Source organism: Chelmon rostratus, chromosome 13 (assembly GCF_017976325.1).
Source record: "Chelmon rostratus isolate fCheRos1 chromosome 13, fCheRos1.pri, whole genome shotgun sequence".
In the NCBI taxonomy this organism is placed as follows: domain Eukaryota; kingdom Metazoa; phylum Chordata; class Actinopteri; order Chaetodontiformes; family Chaetodontidae; genus Chelmon; species Chelmon rostratus.
In genome coordinates, this window is record NC_055670.1 from 8,527,060 (window position 1) to 8,546,528 (window position 19,469).

The 19,469-nt window shown below is 41.9% G+C and overlaps 2 protein-coding genes across 2 annotated transcripts; both read right to left on the reverse strand.

The window, feature by feature from the left end:
• Window positions 1-74: 74 nt before the first annotated feature.
• tmem30c (transmembrane protein 30C) lies at window positions 75-3,526 on the reverse strand. The gene is made up of 7 exons (XM_041950343.1): window positions 2,909-3,526; window positions 2,549-2,665; window positions 2,140-2,247; window positions 1,551-1,641; window positions 1,321-1,467; window positions 1,009-1,221; window positions 75-806 (listed from the first exon to the last, which is right to left on the reverse strand). The coding sequence occupies exons 1-7, from the start codon at window positions 3,104-3,106 to the stop codon at window positions 619-621; spliced, it is 1,062 nt and encodes a 353-aa protein (XP_041806277.1). The 5' UTR covers window positions 3,107-3,526; the 3' UTR covers window positions 75-618.
• Window positions 3,527-3,676: 150 nt separating this feature from the next.
• On the reverse strand, window positions 3,677-6,396 carry cmss1 (cms1 ribosomal small subunit homolog). Its single transcript, XM_041951037.1, has 10 exons — window positions 6,390-6,396; window positions 6,101-6,237; window positions 5,402-5,473; window positions 5,169-5,304; window positions 5,012-5,071; window positions 4,824-4,926; window positions 4,668-4,728; window positions 4,478-4,565; window positions 4,304-4,392; window positions 3,677-3,990 (listed from the first exon to the last, which is right to left on the reverse strand). The coding sequence occupies exons 1-10, from the start codon at window positions 6,394-6,396 to the stop codon at window positions 3,907-3,909; spliced, it is 837 nt and encodes a 278-aa protein (XP_041806971.1). The 3' UTR covers window positions 3,677-3,906.
• Window positions 6,397-19,469: the final 13,073 nt, after the last annotated feature.

Here is a 19,469-nt window from a genome sequence, read left to right on the forward strand (position 1 = left end):
CATATATGCTTCCATATTCCAACACTGGCTGCCCTGGCTTCACTTAATCGTGCTGTAATTAAAAACCTTGTCCACAACATTACAAATTTATTCACTCTTCTGGATTAGCATCGCAGGGCTCATCTGACAGGTGTTCTTCTACTTTGGATTAACAGACATTAATGAAGCCTTACAGCCATAGAGATTGGATTGTTCATTAAATAATCGATAAATTATATCACAATTATATTAATAAATATTAACAGTGCATGAACAAAATGGTGTGTATTAAAAAACGCAGAGTAAAATCAACATGTAAAGGAAGCTTGAAGCCTGTGCTGACGCAGCCAGCCGTCAGGGGGCCGTTCAGAGCAATGTCATCACAATAAAAGCGCTAACGCGAGGGTCACTTTGTAGAAAGTAATTTCACAGATGTCAAACTTAATTCTTCTTTGGTTTTCCAGCACATTTGGTATTGCACCAAATGAACATTATTTTTGAACCCTTCTCCTTAGCTTCATTTGCTCACATCAATATTCTCGTCATTTCAGATGTCTCTTTGAAACAGCTGCTAAGCAGCGCGACAATTATCACATTTCAGCTGCTTGTTCTTCACCGTGCCGGCGCACCTCTTACCCTTCATTCCACCATGTTCCTCCCATTCTTCCCGAACTTCCACCAGACCACCGTGAGGATGATGGCTATGAGTAGGATCAGGCTGCTGGTTACTAGGTAAGCGATGGGCAGGAAATGGTTCTGACCTCCGAACCAGGTCAGCGTGGTCAGAATGACTTCCTTTCTGCCCTGGAAGTACTGCACAGGGAAGTCTGGGGAGGCAGAGGTCAAGGCTAAAAGAAGGCGATCATTAAGAGAAGCTCAATGGAACACAGTGGTCTTAAAATAGCCCCCGTCCATCGCTTGTGTTTAACAGCAGATAAGACAAAGAAACAAATGCACACAATGGGACACGTGTGACCTAGTTTAACCCACGCCAAGGTTCCCACGAAAGACACAGCAGGGAAAGGATACTGTAGACTATGTCGATAGTATAATTCCCAGCTGGCAGACCGTCAGTGAAGAGCTCGTTGGCTCGGTTTAAAACCCCATAGAGCTTCTTGAAGTTGGGGAAGGCTGCCTCTCTCATCCATACGATGAGGTCATCATTGATGAAGCCGTTGTTGGTCGGGTCCAGGGGATCGAGGTCATACACGGGCCTCTGCCAGTACGGAGGCTGCGCTGTGCCTATGAAGCGATCACAAACCAGACACGACAAATGATGTCTGCGATACTGGAGTACTGACTAAAACATCAAATGCTGATTCTGGCGTACATCGAGGTTACCTTCAAACACTTGAGCCAGAGTCAGGTTGCCCGTCGCTGGGTTGCGGAACTTGATGTTTTTGTCCGTGTACCAGGTGATGCCCCCCCGCAGCAGAGGGACCCGAACTGTGCCACCGCCGGGTCTGTGATAGTTCAGAGTGAAGGAGTCTGGGAGAACAGATGTGGGTTAAGAGGAGGGGGGAGGAAGGTGGACGTGGTGACTGATGACGTGTGACGTGAGTGGAGCTTACCGTTGAACATACTGTTGGCCACAGCACCACAGGGGGCGATGGGGAGTCCATTTTGGTCATGTGTAAAGGGCATGCAGTAAGAGCTGGGGCTCTGAACAGGAAGCAACGTTCATGGACACACTCAGGAAGATTATTTCATATAATAACATTTAATGTTATCTACTTTACTTTTTATGGCAGCTGTACTTTACTGGTTACTCTACAGATTCAGGTTTTACATGCAAATTGTGACTAGTTTACAATTTATTCTTATTTTATTTAAATCATACCACCCAACAGTACATCAAATAACTAAAATTAGCTTCACTGACTACAATATTAAAATGCTGCATTCACAGTGATTCATCTATTCATCTAATTGAAATTATGATAACACTAAGGGGCCACTTTGCTGCTTAAATACTGCTTTTATTTTTGATATTTTAAATAGTTAGCTGTTACTTACACATTCTTCCTTGAGTGAGAGTTTGAATGCAGGATTTACTTGTACGAGAGTATTTTTACGTTGTAGTATTGCACTCACTCAGGACAAAAAGGGGCACTTGTGTTACTGTGATGAAGTAATACAACAAAAGAATTGTGGAGCCACCTTTAAGTTTTTCTTCCTGCCGACCATCTGTGCATCATCTCTGGAGTCCATGTATCTCCGGAGGTTCTGATGGAAGTTTCGGAGGCCATAGTAGAAAAAGACGTCTCCCTGGAACAGCGGCAGGGTGCAGTGGGTGAACAAACAGAAACGCTGAGACTGGTCAGGCTGAATTCTGTCTCTGACCGACTTTAAGCTTCACACTTCACACAAATGAAAGCGCTGAAAATGCTGCATGCAACAGTTTTGGAATAAAGCAGTCTGACAAAGCAATCTCATCTCCATCAGTCACTTACAAGCTTTTTCTAAGCTGTCAAGCACGCATGCGCTATTTCCATCTCTAGAAAAAGCTCGTAAGTGGACCTCATGAGGAGAGAGTTTTGTCACTCTGTTGTGTGTAAGCGATTGTTACCTTGAATGCGCTCTTAATGGGAAACACCACCGTGCAGCTGCAGGTTTCAGCTGCCTTGCTCACATTTTTTCGCTTTTCAAAACAACTATTGCATGTGCCGGCCTCGGTGTAGTCCATCTGAGAAGACAGGAGACAGTTCATTAAAGAGCAAAGTAAACTGAGTCAACTCTTCCTGGATCTTTCTCCTGTCTGTCACTCCCTTTTTTATTGCACACAAGGGCATTCAGTCTCTTTCTCTCTCTCTCTCTCTTTTACACATATACTGTTTGGGCATTTTACTACAATATTTCCACAGATCAAAAACAAAACAAAAAAATGACCAAATAAGCAAACAATTTCCAGAAACACACAAACACTCACCTTCAGTTCCTGTGTGCGCTGCACTGTGATAAGCAGCCATACTCCCAGCAGCATGCATATCAAAGCCATAAAGTAGAAGAACGGCAGCACGGTGTTAGCTGTTAGCATGGGAGACCAGGCAGGCAGCCTCTGCTGTTTGAAAGCCGAGTTGTCCGGCCTCCGAGCTGAGGGGCCAGGGCTGCCCTTCACTTTGCCCATTAGAGGTGCCTTCGCTTGGGGAGGGAAGAGGAACTTGGAGAGCTTTAGAGGCAAGACGTGTCAGAGAAGGTGCTGCTCTATCTCCTCTTCCTGTTCTTTATTTCAGCGGTATCTCTCTGCGCCCACACACACAAACACACACACACACGTCTGCTTGCCAAGAGATTTTCCCAGCAGGCCTTGCAGGGCAGGGAGACCGTTGTGGCCTGTTACTTATTAACCACAATCCTTTACCTAACTACCTCTTTCTGTTTTCTGTTGCGTCCATTTTTTTCTTCATGGTTCATGGTTCGCTGCTTCCTTCCTACGAGACAAACACAACTTTCTGTTGGTTCACATCAAAGTGACACAGAAGGCTATTTTATATCTTGATGCTAATTTGCTGTGGGAGCTAATCTGCTAGTTCTGTGTCCCCTTCATGCTGCTTTAAAATGCTCTATCAAAAGGATGTTATGATAAATGGGACTTCCTGGTGGGCAAGTAAACTCATGACCTCACATTCTCAGTAGGAGGGACTTCCCAAGGTCAGACTAAACAAACAGAAGGATGCTGGTTTCATTCTGAGTCCGTTTATTCAATCCATCACACTGGGACATCGCATTGGACGACAAGAGCGAACAAACAACACCGCACATTTGATGAGGCCTCTGAAAATAGTCAAAGCACAGCACAGATTTCACACTGACACGAAGGGAAAACAAACAGGATGAGGCCCCTTCAGCGTGTTGTGAGGAACATCAGTGTGGAGCTTTAAACATCGAGCCGTCGTGTGGATTATCAGCACGCTGTACAATGCAGAGTTAAAAAAGGCCAATTTTCACTTTGTCTTCTTTGCAAGCTTTCAGGGTGCCGCTCTCCAGCAGCTTCATAAAGTCCAGTTTGACCTGGAACAGACATGTGCGTACTGTATGAGATATAACATAGAAATGTAGAGTTGCTGGAAAAAAGATTGTAAGGCATATATGGTAAAAATACTTAATAATCGATGTCTGATTTCCACAAAGAAGTTCAATAATCATTAGATTCTTACAGCTACATCTACCTCCAGATTCAGAATCTGTGAATATACAAATTAGTACTTCAAAAGCTTAAACAATGTTTCCTACTTAAAATATCAAATAGTTAATTAGTTTGTTTTGACTGATTACACAGCATGATTTCACTATCTTTTCAGCCCAGCAGGGGGCAGTAGCTCACCTCAGGAATGTCCACCATCCTTCGGAGCTTCTGGTCCCTCCAGTTCCAGTCCAGAACCAGGTGTCTCAAGGCCCGCAAGTTCAAACCCTCTGAACAAAAATAGGAGTTTTCATACAAGAACAAGACGTCAAACGCTTTGAAGTTAAACAGTAGGACCATAATGCGAACGCTGACCTTTCTCAATAAGAGCATTGATCCTGCCAGGTGTCCCCACTCCTATATGAGTGACCCCCTTCTGAAGCTGCTTCACCTGCTCCTCAATCTGTGCAGACAAGAGACAGAGAACTGTTGAGAAAACCAGTCATTGTGGCACAATCCTCGTGCTACATGATGGACATCGTGACTGGGAAATCATCTCCGGTACCTTGATATGTTTCGCAAAAAGTTTTATTGCTTTGGCTCCACCCTTGAAGGCTGTGAGCTGCCTGGGGACGACACGGGACAAACAGCAACTCATGAAAACAAACCTAAAAAGGCATGGGGTCGGAAATTCAACAAAGACCGCTGGCGTGCCACTTACTTGATGAGCTCAATGGTTCGCAGAGCAGAGCTACAGACGATGAGCAGGACCACGGAGCCTTTTTCGGTATGCTGCTTTTGAAGCTTGGCCCACTTGGGACACACTAGGAATAACACAGACAAGAGGAAATGAACGTGTGTTCAAAAGTGATGAGCTGACAGAGGATTTTAGTTAAAAATGCCACTCACCCTGTTTCAGGTATGAGGAGAGGGTGTGCGACAAGTCGTTACTGGACAGGAAGCAGGAGTCTGGAAGATGCGGGAGGGCAGAGGTGACCTCGGTGAATCAACAGATCAGCAGATATTAACTGAACTCTGGTGTTAAAGGGGACTCGCCCCGACTCACCCGACAATTTCAGCTCCTCCTGCTCGATCACAGAGCGCTTGTCTGAAAAGTACTGTGTAACCAGGCTCTGCAGGTCTGCCGGACAGCCAGGTTTCGGCTCGGAAGAGGACAAGACATCTGTAATCGTCTTCTTCTTCTGGTCAACAAAACATGTCATATGTAGAATTAACATTGACAGACAAAAACCAGTGACTGTCATCCCTCTTTACAACAGCAGGTGTCACCACACTCACCTTCCTCTTTTTTTTAAGTTTAGTTGACTTTTCATCCTCTTTCTCGCTCTTCTGAGGAATAACACACTCGTTCTGTGGAAAATGACACATGCAGAACACACAATTCAGGCAAAGTGCTTGTATGTGTGTTAGTATTAACTAGTGCTTTGAGTGCATTTTAAATTATGAACTCGAGAAATTAGTTCTGAATAATCCTCAGGAGCAAAAAAAAAAGGAAGAGCCGTTCCATCATAATTAAGCAGATCAAATCTGTGCAGTATGTACTGTATTAAACCTGATTCAAAATCCATCCACATGCTGCGATGACATCAACAGATCTACAAGCTACAGCTGCTTTGTTGGATCGCACCAACAGTCTAAACATTAAAGATATTCTATTTACAAATGACTTAAAACAGGAAAAAGCAGCAAACCCTCACAATGGCAACACCGGAACCAGAAAATGTCTGACATTTCTGCTTGAAAATGAATTTAAATAATGACAGGTAATTGTTTATCAAAAGGGTTGCCAATACATCACATTGGTATTTTTAATACAGTGTTACAGGCAGATTTTGTGCTATTAATTTGATGCATTTCCTGATATCTATTCAGTCTAACAGAATAATATCCTGGCAATGTCCACAGAGCGGGTTGGAAGAAAACAGCTTTCTAATTATGCTCTGTAAAAACCCTCTGAAGGCCATAACACTATAATACCTGTTTGCTGTTTTTCTTCTTCTTCTTGGCCTTAACTGTTTTCTCTGTTAACCTCTTCCTCTTCTCTGGTTTTGTCTGTGTGTTTGGTTTTTCTGTTGGCTGCTTCTCTTGCGTCTCCTCCTCTGCCTCAGATGGATCTGGAGAAAAAGAGGGAGAAATTTCCTCATTACGGGTCTGGATTCAGGGGTAACTTAGTGCAAGATGACTTATTAAGAGGCAACACAGGGCTGAGAACACATTTCACATTGGGGTACGTCTAACTACAATGCCATCTTAAAAACAGACGTACTCCCCATGGACACAAGCATATGGAGTTGAAATCTGTTTCCATAGTCTGGCCCCCGTACCAGAGGTTTGCCGTCGGCACATTATTTCCTGGACTGTTTAGGTTGCTCATGGGGTGTGAGAGTCCAGGCAGCACATTTCAGTCACCACAGAAAAGCAGAAATACACAAACTTTCCCTGAGATAACAACGATGCAGCAGACCTCAATCCACGCATCTGGTTATATTTAGCCTCTCTGTTGCTACCACTTCTCCGTGCATACCTCTCATCTCATGCTATGAGGTCATGCTCAGACCCTCTGGCGTATATGCATGCTTGTTCAAAATACTTTAGCTTTAAAAAACAGATGCCGGGGTGAACTTGGCAGTAAGTCTGTGGGTTTCATTGCAGTGTCCTTCCTGTATGTGCACTTTTCAAATATCAGCACTTCTGCTTTGTAGTTCTCCCTGTGGACCTTCAATATCAAACAACAGCCGACGTCAATGCTTCTTTTCTTTATTATGTGGACAAGGATCAGATCTGTCACAAGTATCTGTAAGAACCAAAGTTTGAGTGTGGTGACGAATGACTACTTAACGTCTATGAGATTTCAGAGAAATCTGCATGTGTCGCTGTATGGGTTGAAATTTGAAGCATGCTGTGCTTCTTGTCAAAACCAGTAGCATCAGAACAGGTTATATCATTAACCACGAATGGAAAACAACTGCTGTGACCTCATTCACTGGGGGTGTGGCCAGAAGTGCTACAAGATTCACTGGCTCAACCACGGGCGGTGTAATATGTGGACGACACTTCTGGATCTGAAAGAGAAGCCAATGTGGAAATGCTTTAAACCTGCATTTATTCTAATGGCCAGCAGGGGGCAACTCTGCTGGTTGCAAAGCTTATGAGAAAATGACCCAACTTCTCATTTGATTTATTACTTCAGTAAACAAGTTTCCTAATGAGTTTATGGTCTCACGCAGTAGTTTCAAGTCGTTGGAAAAACCTCAGAGCTGTAATTTCTGCCAAGAAGCACACTCACAGTTATTCTCAAGGGTTCGACACAAGTGTCCCACATAGTTTTTACACCAACAGACACACCATGAAGACTACACCTTTTGGAGCATGTCCAAAAATGTTCATATAACCCGTCTTAAAGAAAACAATCTAAGCATAAGGGCTACAACAAAATGGACCTATATCAACTTAGTAGCAGATAATCTAAATTACTACCCCTACTTGGAAGATGAACCTTTCCAATGCGTATAGCAAAAGATGAAACAGGATGATTCACTTTAAGAAACAGGCAGCTAAGGGTGAATTAATACTACGTCCAATATATGCTCTGCTACATATTTTGTAATGAGACAATATCCCACGTGTCAGAAGTGTCAAAAAACCACTCAAGATGTAAAATATGGAAGAGTCAATAAACCATTGGCTGCAAGGGTAAATGTGTGCAAAGCCACCGTTGCTGGTAGTTAAAATCCAATATTGACACTAATGCGGTTAAATAATTTTTAGCCTTTATTAAATTTTACTTTTAAACAAACCAAACAAACTGTAAATACATAACACTGCAAAAGTAGCTAATTTAGGCTGTCTAAATGATGTGGTCCAGGGCGGGGGGGCAGCCACACATTAACATTCCTGAGTTGAAATAAGTCGGTTTTCCTGTTCTCCACATTCTGCTCGTGTGCATGCAGTATCATTTTTCAGGCGTGTATTATACTAAAGCACTGACCACTTAAAAAAACAAAAACAAAACAAAAACAAATGACAGTATTTCAGCACTTCAACATGTTTCTGACCGACCACAGTGGGTTGCTGCTGCAGGCCAGCAGCAAAAAAAGGACACCACCTGACGCCAGATTTTCTGCCTCATCCTCTAATTTCCCATTTCACTGTAATCACCCAATCTTTCAATCTATCATCACACACTTCCCTCGTTGTTGGTTATTTTTCCTCTACAACTCTTCCTTGGGGTCATTATAGTCAAGGACCATATAAAAGAAAAAAAAAAAAAACAATGCCACGATGGATGGATGGATGGATGAGAGATATTAGTGCACTCTTGCCCTCTCATTCTCTCCAGGTCTTTTTATTTTTATTATTCCATAACCGCACCCCTTTTCCACTTCATCCCTCACTCCAAGATCTTCATCCTCATTTGTTAGAGTCATCTGTCCAGGCGTACAGTGCGTCTGCTGAAAGACCACCCCCACTATTGATGGGCCAAAGCAACCATTCTCCACTCTCTCTCTCTCTCTGTTAGTACTTGTCCCTTTCTCGCTCTCATGCTGGACTGTTAGAGGGAAAGTCAGGATACACAGGTGCCAGGGAACAGGGACCAGAGGGCAAGGGCAAGAAGGAAGACCAATTATAGAGGTGAGGAGGACTTTATGCAAGGATATTAGAGATAAATGGATTGTACTTAAAGCGAAGTCCAGATTTATATATGACCAGTGAGCGGTCCAGCAGCGGGTAAGTGTTTTTTTCCATGCTCGGTTGTTTGTGTTCACCAAAGAGGAAGGGTGCTTTGTAATAACATGGTACCCATCTACAGTATCTGTCCTAAGATATCAAAATCATCATGGATGCAGCTTTGAGCATGAGAGGGATAACTGCGACCAGTTCGTAAATGTTTTAGAGGAGCTGGCAGTATAGTTTGGCTTCATTTAGTTAAAAGCAGCAAGGTAAAACGCCTGGCTTATGAGAACAAACCTAACAATTCGTTCATCTTTCTAATGTGATTTGCAGCATCTACAGGAACAATCTATGTGCTTGAGTTGACAACATGAAAGGCAATAGCCTGACATTGCTGTTTTGCACTCAATGAGCTGTGAAATACTCTACAATACAATCAGGCGGTGGGTTCAGAAGTTAGCGAAACCCTCAGATGAGGAGGATATGCTGACGTGACACTGCCGTTAAACCTAAAACACATTTCTAATCTCACCGATGGCACGAGGACAAGCCTAACACACTGGCCCAGGAGCAATTCAGCAACACTCTGCGTGATGATTCGCTGATTCAGCATGTATTTGATTTGGTGTTATGCAGGGAATGGGGTATCTGGATAATTCATCAACTCCAGGGTGCTTCTACTCAGTTAGCACAAAGGGCACAACACACATATTGGTGCTCGGATGTGTGTCAACAACGTAAGATCAGAGAGGTTGTAAGGTGTCGAGAGGGATAATGGTTTCCCCTTGTGGGACAGTACTACAATATCATTTCCTTCTGAAGTGACTGTGAAGAGGGCACTACAAATAGATGCCTATTAGAGGGTTAGATCACAGAAGTACAAAGAAGCATACTCTCAGTTTATTATATACAGCAGCTGGATAAAACTAATGCAACAGCCATGAAATGAACCCTTCTTCATAAAGGCTATAATGCTCAGTTTAGTTATATTGAGAGGTGTTTCTATTATTTAGTCTACCCTCATTGATATGAATGGGTTGGGTATAATATCATAAACAGCTCTGAGTATGATGCAACAGAATTTGACAGTATCATAAACTATAGCTTCCAAAATAGCCATAAAGTTGAATCAATGCCTCTATAAAACAGGAGTAAACAAAAACTGAACATGATAACCTTCATGAAGGCATGATTTATTGTAAGACTGCTTTATTAGACTGCAGTAGGTTGAGCTAGGTGTACCTAATAACCTGGCCATTGAGTGTATATGATAGCGTATGTTCAGTGAACTACTCACAGTCATGGGACACTCTTTCTAGAAAGAAATTTAGCTGATGAATTTTTTAATGTCATTTTTCTCTGTTCAGTGAGAAACACAAACAAAATTCCATTCGGCCCTGTTGTAGTGAAGCGGAGCCAATAATCTTAGACATGTGAAAACCTGGTATTAACTTAAAACTGTTGGTTGCATGGGTGAAAACTATTTTTTGGCTGATTTGGGTGAGCCAACCATTTAAACAGTAAATGGTCCCATCAGGCACAAACCTAAAAATGTGACTGGGGTATCTATACTTGTCTACCAGCCTGAAAATTAGCTGTGGTTTCCTCCTCCTTTGTAAATGCTGTTGAAACACAACATTTACTGGGGAAGCTCTATGTTTACTGGGGCCCGGGGGCCTGATTTATGTTAAGTCATCCAATCTGTACATGCAATCTGTCTGTAGTTAGTGGCTGATTTGTTAAAGGCTCAAAAAAAATGCATGGTGAGCGGCACATATCACCGACTGATCACACACAAAGTGCGCCTCTAATGGCAAGCAAACTGTGCTGAGGACGATGCGTCTACCTATTAATAGTAAGGGCCTGAACTGAGACACAAAGGGTTTAGTAAATGTGGCTCTAATGTAGATCTCCACTGACTGCACATCACTGCTGGGGTAAAACATCCCAACAAACCTGACATAAGATGGGCAACAAATTAAAGGGAAAACCAAAGTATAACTGTCTTAGTAAGTGTTGGGCCGTCACTAGCCCGCAGAACAGCTGCAGCGCTCCTTGGTATAGATCATACAAGTCTTAGGACGCTATTGGAGGGATGAGCACCATTTTCCAAAAGATATTCCCTCATTTAATATTCTGATGACAGTGGTGAAAGTGGTGTTTGTTCCAAACTCTCCCTGGTTTTATTGGGTTAAGATCTGGTGACCTGCCATGACTTAATTGTATAATGCGGTACACTTAGAGAATCATGTGCATTTATTATGTTTCTTCACTCATTTATGGAGGGTTCTTCTTTAATTTGTCCCCCACGTTCAATTGTACCATAACAATGGATTGCACAGGTATTGTGGTAGTTAAGTGAGAGGGCAAGAAAATCTTTCGTCAATACTTTGTATTACTTCCTGCAAAATTTTGCATTCATAGATTGATGCCTAATGCAATACCTTAGGCAATGTAAAAATCAATAGACTCTATTTAAATTGCTATATAAAAGACAATCAGGGGTTCTAGCAATTCTTACTTTCAGGAAGTGAAGGAAGGAACCCACAGATGAATATATGAACCAAGAATAGAATAATGGTGGATGAATGGAGGTTGTGGCTAATTCAATGCATTCTGGGTAAATTAAACAGTAGTGAGGAAACCAAGCTAACTCTACTGTTTGCTGTCCTCAAACTGAAGATGTGTGCAGAACCCTGTTTCAATAGGTTTAAAGTGCTGCCTGCAGAGAGCAGACGTTGACCTGTGAGAAGGTCAATATCTTCAGTGTCTGCTAAGCGTTACCCCCCAGCATCCTCCATACCATAGTCGCTCCAGATGGCGGAGTCGGTAGGAGGAGCTGAGTATGCTTTCAGACACATACAGGCCAACGAGCTTACAGCTCAGATAACCATAGATCAATGAAAGTCAGTGGCTACGAAGAGGGCTCAGATGTAGGGAAATGGGGCCGCCTGGTCATCTGTAATGGGTGATCAATAGAGGTGACTGGTTTTAATGGATGGTCAATGGCGCTGACTGGATGTAATGGGGATCAATCGACTGGTTCCAGGAAACAGCTGATTGTTACAGTTCCAGACAAATAGCACTCAGTATCGGTTATTAGTTTTTAAGGGCGATGTGCTCACTTGTGTAAACTGGCACTGTGCCTACAAACTGCTTAAAACTGTGTTGGCTATGCCCTGAGAAAAGCTCTTAATTACCATCACAGTTCAGTCTATTAGTCTGATTAAAGATAACACTTTGGCCTGTACAGAGGGATAAGACAAATCAATTCTACCTCTAATCCTCCTGCAATCCAAACACACCCAAAAATATCCAGGGATGGCCACCCCAACCCCCAAAGATACTGCGTGATATTTCTGTTGTGTGCGTCTATAAAAACAATATGATGCTCACCGTGAAATCAATTCAGCGGTTGTTTAAACAATCAATAACTCATCTCAAGACATGTACTATTGCCCGATCTTGGGAGTGGTGTGGGTGGCTGAGTGCGTGTAGCAGTTATTGGTTTTGGAGGCCTGCAGCTTCCTCTCTAAAGCCACAATTTGAACATGTGTTATTGTTAAATCAATGGGGACCTTAGGCTGCACCCAAAAAAATTACCAAGCAGGCTGTAGTGCAGAATAGAATACCAGTCTGGTTACAAATCCATTAGCTTCCAACGCTTTGCTGTTCAACCCATTCACTCCATTGCACTCATATTTAGGCAAACTGAAGCTGAAATAAAGCCAAAAAAGTCCTTCAGGGATTCACACAGATTTACTAACTTGTCAAATGAGGGTTGGTAGGGGTATCTGTTATCTGGCTCTTCTTTTTGTTTGGGTTTGTTAGGACATTTAACCTTTTTACCAACAAGGCTCATAAGCTTAGATAAACTGCAGGGCTGGTTTACCGCCAGCAGGGGGAGTTTTGGATGCACAGTAAGGCCAACACCTATCACCAATTTTTGCAACCATATCTTCCATATTTTCCATCCTGTAACTCTCTTGTGACAGGCGTGGTGTACAACACTCACACCCTCACACATACCCACAGACTCACACCTTATTAAGTCAGAAAGTCTGGATCAGTAAATCAAATGCTTTTCTTCCTCTGAAACAATGCACACCCAGAGCTCTCTACTTCATGTAGTATGTTTTATCGCAGCCAAGAGCAGTCACACAGTAATCACCTTTGTAAGAAAGAGGTGTTCAACAGTATGCAGGTTTTGATTTGAGCACGGTAGATCTAATTGACCTTAAGTTCACCTTAAAACTGAGTTTAATGTTCTAAGGACAGTGCAGAATTTTTCAATTTTAATTCCCCCAGCAATTGTTTTACATGATTACAAAGTAGGGAAAGACCTTGAATTTGTGCATATCCATCTAATGTCTCTGGATGTGCGTGGCTACGTGTCATGTCGCAGCTTGTCCTCCTCTCTCTTACAGTTAAACCGAAGGTCTCCTGTCTGCCTCTCAGTAATTAAGTCTGAAACGAAAGGGCTAAATCGTAGAAAGGGTTCAGCTATATTGACCTGTTTCAGTGACATACTTCATTTCCTGGTCTGTTCTATTCATCATTCAGTGTCTTATAGTCCCCTTTCATGTACTGGGACACTCTGACATTCACGTGTTTCAGTCAAGCCAATCCTGGTTGGCAGAGTGTGATAGGAGCTCCTAATGGTGTAGCACAGGAGATGCTAATCAGAGACATGAGGTTATGTAAATAACTCAAAGCTTTTAAGCTTTTGCAAGAGCCAAATGAGGAAACCATTCCTACCTTGCCTTGACAGCACATTGCAACTTATGTAACGTGGATACTGCTAACTTATTTAGGCTGCCAAACTTTAGCTTAAGTAACTTACAGTCTCCCTCTGGCTTTGTTTTTTTACTTACAGACCTAATCCTTATCTTTGCATCCATTCCTCTCTTGCTCTTTTCTAAATCCCCTAACAGCAAGTATCACATGAATGATATATGTAACACTGCTCCCATCCTTCGTTCTCTATCTATCACCAGCACAAGCCTCTGATGCAATACATGTGGAATCCAGCACTATCAGAGTGAGGGTAGAGGTTAAATGTATTCATGTAACACGAGTATGCTTGTCCTAAAGCCCAAACATTGGTGCAAATGGTGGAATTTCACATCTTCGTTATTCAATAAACAGTCTTACTGTCAAGAAAGTCTTGCTCAACAAAAGTAACTTCTACAGGACGAACCTTACATCATAACAAAACAATGTGGACCATATTTCATTACATCACCGACCACCGAATGGTCGTTGTTTTGGTTTCCACAATTATGGTAACCACTGATTTATCAACCTTAGTCACGGTAATGTAGGAAAGACCACCTTCGAGAATTAAGCCACACAAAACAAATAACCAAACAGGTTGATTTGGAAAGAAGATTAAAAACATTTATTAAGATGGTAAGTCTAATGTCAGATGTCAAGTAGTTATAAATAAAATGCAAATATTATACTTAATATTCAGAAAACAGAAAAGCTTTTACCATATGTCATATATATAAATAACAGCACACTACTGCATTACCTCATACTGTTAACACTCTTTCATTTTAGTCCAACAGCCAACACCACCATAATATAGACTTCAGAGATCACTTGAACACTGACAGTTATACGGCAGCGTACCTGATGGCACTAAAGTGTGTTCCTCCCTCACAGAGCTGGTGAATAGGAACATATTTGATTCCAAGAGGAGCCAAAGGTTCAGATCACAAATGAAGCTCTTAAAGGATTGTAATCATTAGAAAATGCTTGCACTTTGTGTTTGTCATCAACCCTAAACCCAACATTCAATAGTCTTGAAAGCCTCGAGCACTTTAAGTGGCACAGACGGCAGGAACACTGCCACATCTGGCACTTAAAACTTATCAATGGCAATAAAAGGGGAATGGGAGTCATACTCAAATATTTAACACCTTCTGTCAGGCACATTAAACAAAACACACCCAAATAATGAAAGAGTACAGTATTTAAGGCAGAAAATAACTGTTTAGAGATCACAGTTGCTATATTTTAAAAAAATCACTGTTGCAAAAAAGCTGATATGTGTATAGTTTCTAAATCTTTCTCTGCTGACATAACTGAATGTGCATGAACTGGACAAAACTGTAAGGACAACCTTGATGTAAAAAATAAGAGTCAAAGATTAGGCAGGTGCTATAAAATGTCTTACCAAACTTATCTTTTGAGCCCATCCACCAGACTGAAAGGATCATGGTAAAACTAAATTGGTTTCTCATAAGAATTAGGTATGCACCAGTCATTTATCTCTCCCAGCACTGATTCTGATACCTCCACCAAGTCAAGATACTGAGTCCATACTCATACAAATATGCTCTATACTATGGTAAATTCCCTGGTCATGAAAATTCAATAGTCTAACACTTAGAACAGTGCAGTGAATGTCATTAGGGAGAGTTATTATAACAGCTACAGTGGAGGTGGTTGATTGTCATCTAATGCTCTCTCTATACTAAAGTAATCAGTATGTGAAGCAATTAGCAATAAGTGCAGTCTAACCACACTCACACAGTACAACAGTAGCATTTCTGGTGACAGAATAAATTCATGTGCTGTTCAATATCTCCCGCGCTCTCTAGCTGGCTTGCTAACTGAATCATTTTCTCTGTTACAACACTGTTACCAATCTTCCCTGCAGTACTGGTCTCGTGCCAAAACATACATCAACCATACAAAATGCATATTACAGAGTGTAGTGCCAACTTGACCCTGGAAACTGGAGACGAAAGAGGACTCTAGGGCAGAGAATGAGTCAGCCACCCATGGCAGGTGGATATAAAGTGGATATGAGCTGCTCATGGGAAATGGATAGCAAGAGCAGGGGTCTCAAACTTAAATTACCTGGAGGCCACAGGCTAGGTTGTTTTTTTCTGGGGTTACTGAGAGTACTGAGCATCACACTGCTCAGTACTCTCAGCGCTCTGCTTTGTCGGTCTATTCTGTACACAGGACATGTATAGCATGTCTGGTCTCGTGAGACAGATCCCTCCTCTGGAGCTCTTGCTGAGGTTTCTTTGATTTATTTCACTGTTAAAGGTTTTTTACTGTAAAGTTCCTTGAGGCAAATTTGTGATATTGGGCTATAGAAATAAATGTTTGGACATCATTTCATGTCCTCCTCCCCTTGAAGTATCAAGGCAGGTGAGGGAGGTATATTGGGAATATAGGGCCCTATGATTTCTTCCACAAAGAAAACAGACTGACTCTCAGAATCTGATCATAAAAACAGACTTAACTGTAAAACACAGAATATTAAGGAAATTGGCAACATGTGGATGCAATTTATTTTAAAAATCAAGCTTTTCCCCACAATTATAAGCCGATTGAACACAAAAAAACCTATACTGCTGTCTTGGTGTCACACACACGCCGAACAGATCTTCTGAGAGCGAGAGAGAAATGTAGTCATCACTTCAACAAACACCCAGAAGTGAAACGGAGTCAGATATTCTGATGGAAAATTGAAAAAGCTACGCCTGTTTCTGGTCAAGCAGTGCAAACAGGGAGGAGTGTTGGCCGGATGTGTGAGTAGCCTCCGTCAGGGTCTGTGTTTGAGCTGCACATGGAGGTTGTCCTGCAGAAGACCCGTTGTGTCACGTCAAATTCAGTGATGTTCATTACATTTTCAATCATTTCTGACTGAATTGCTGAAACGTTGAAATCATCCACCACATGATTAGACAGTCTTTCTCATGAAAAAACGTGTTTAAATCATCAAAGACAGAATTCTGAAGAATGTAATTGGAAAACACAGAATTTGAAAAAAAAAAAAAGAAATCTGGAAAAAATTAAAACAGATTTTATAGGGTCCCTGTGAAGAATATTTTCACATCCAACTCAATGAATTAAGAGTTTGTTCTGACTAAACCGCAGCTGGTGATTGCTGGAGCAGTGGAAATACAAAGAAAGGCTTTATTTTGTTTCTGTCGAGGTTGAAGGAAGTGTGTTTTACAATGAGTTAACTTGCCAATTAAGATCGTCTCAGTCCAGCAAAAGAGAGAAACTTAATTTCAGAAGGTGAATGGCCATATTATATATATACATTTTCATTTTCTTGACATTTTGTGAGTTTATGTTGTTTCTTTGACGATAAAAGCTAAGAGAGCTTGTGAAACGTTGCAGTTTTGACTGGGAGAGCATCCAGTGAATGAGATTATTTTTTGGTAGTGTTAATGGTTTATTCCGAGGGCAGCCGGTGCCCTTTTGAGCAGACAGGGGCAGGCAGGAGGGATGCAGGCATGGTGCCCCTGGATTGTGTTCAGATAAATAAACAAAGGCAGCCAAGCCACATGTACGACTGCCAACCTGACTGCCAGCGGACAGTCCTCAGCGGGGCAACCGTGGCAACCATTATTAAGGCGGACTCTGGCTCTGAGCCAGAACGTAAGTTCAGAGGTATTTTCACATGTCTGGCATCGTGTGGAAGTGTGTTTAGACATCAGTATGCATGTGCTTGTCTAGACGCTGTAACCACACAAAGAAAGAACATAGTCTGACTCATGTCATGCTCAGACTCCATCACCAGTTGAAGGGCAAGGACACAGAAGGATGTATCTTGGCCTCACTACTCACACTAACAGCACCATATGATGGGCAGAGAAAGAAATATATATACAGCACATACACTCATGCCTTAGGAAAACAGGCTCAAGGCCACCACAGCTCCACTGCATTTCGTCATCTTGGCCAACCCTGTGTTAAACCTATGTAAGATGACTGATGAAGGTTCTCTTCAGTCCAAAACCACGGCCATTTTCTGTCTTTGAATCTGGGCCTCTGGACAAAGAATACCAAATCAATAGAAGATATGATCATTTTTAGTTCATGTCATTAATTGCATTGGAGAGTTTTGTGAAAAAAAAGTCTAATATATGTATGTATAATCTTTATTTCAACTTCAGTTCCTGAGTACAGTAAGTTTTGATAGTTTAAAAGTGACCTAATGAAAGCTCAATTGTTTTTAGAGCTTCCATCATCCCTTCCTGTTACTGATAAAAAGTGGAGCAGAGGAATTCGGGGGCCAGCTAAGACTGCTTCATCTGTCTTCCTGATTGATACAGAGAGGGTATCAAATGGAAGGGTCAGTCACTCTTTCACACAGAGGCCAAGAGCAAATACATCTATGCAGACTCCACTTATTAAGTAAGCTAACACTCTCACAAGGATTCAATATCTGAAGGTGTTATTCGCTACATTTTCAACCAGCTAAAGGGATTTCTGTTTGGTGTTTTTCTTGCTCAGTGTTTGTCCCTGATGTACAAGTGTTCATCTTGTTTGGAGAGACTCAAGGTTGATCTCAGGCCTTGGTGACGGCAAGCAGATGCTCCGCCTGTCTGTGTGCTTGTGTAAGAGAAAGAACGACTGACAAAAAAAGTAAGGGGGTGAGAGAGAGAGAAAGTAAGACTCTCACTCCTGTTCAGTAACAGAATTACTAATAGCAGCAGTGAAAAGGTCTGAGGAGGTCTTAAAACAACTGCAGCGAAAATACAGACATTTAGACATTTCTTAATATTTCCCCTAATTGCTTTTCGCAGTTTACCTCAAGATGGGAAAAACAAGGGCCTTCAGTTACTTATCTAAAGAAACTTGACCAACAGCGAGGGAATAGGCGTTCCCGGCCACTGTGAGAGTTTGGACCGGAGAAGCAGAGCTGAAGAGCAGAGCGATGACATCATCTTTCACTAATATGAACCTTCTTGCTTTCGGCCTCTAAATGAGATGAGAACACCAAGTCTGAGAAATCTGGCTAGCCAACACTCGATGTGATTTTCCTCAATAACACACATTAGACCCACAGACACACACACATCTTACTCTCATGTGGTCAGTAATCAGGGTCCTACTTTTTGGCAACCTTTAGTCCCTTTGTCTGCCATGCTGACAGTGATTTGCTATGAATGTGCTAAGAGTAAGACTATGAGATGACATAAGCCTCACACAAAGTAATGCCAGGCGTGGGCCTATCCGTTTCAGTAACACTAACTGTTATGACAAGAGGCCTTCTGACTTTGGATTAGCCCATAAAGGTTTATATAATCTGCATAAACGGGTCGCTAATTAAAATCACACAATAACCACTTGTGCTGCTAAGACACAATGTATGACCTTGTTTAAAGAGGTACTGCACATGTAAAGGTGTTTTCTGAGCCACAAACTAAATTAAATGAGTGCACTGTGATACAACACAAGTTTTTAAAAATCTGCATTTCATGAGTTGAAAATAGTTCATCACAACATCTACAGTTTTAAATCTTCCTGAACTTTGAAGGGCCAATGCTGACATAGAGGCAACCAGTTCAGACTTATTTACATCATGAAATTCATATAGAAATCAATGTTAATGCCCTCTAATAAGAGGTGGGCGGCCCACCTCCAGCCCCCAGCCTTGAGTGGGAATATGTGAAACTGTGCTCATTTTCAAATACATGGTGATTAAGACTCATTGTTCACAGGAGTTTATCCTCGTTTTTTTTTTTTTTTATTAACCCTCTACTTAGTAATTTTCAGTTTTGCTGCAGTGGTTCAGACTTGTGCTTTTAACGGCTGTAGAAGAACCACCAAACTGCATTCTTTCCCTTGAGGATGATCCCATGATAAACAGCAGGGATATGGCTATGTACTGACACTCTCCCACAGACACACA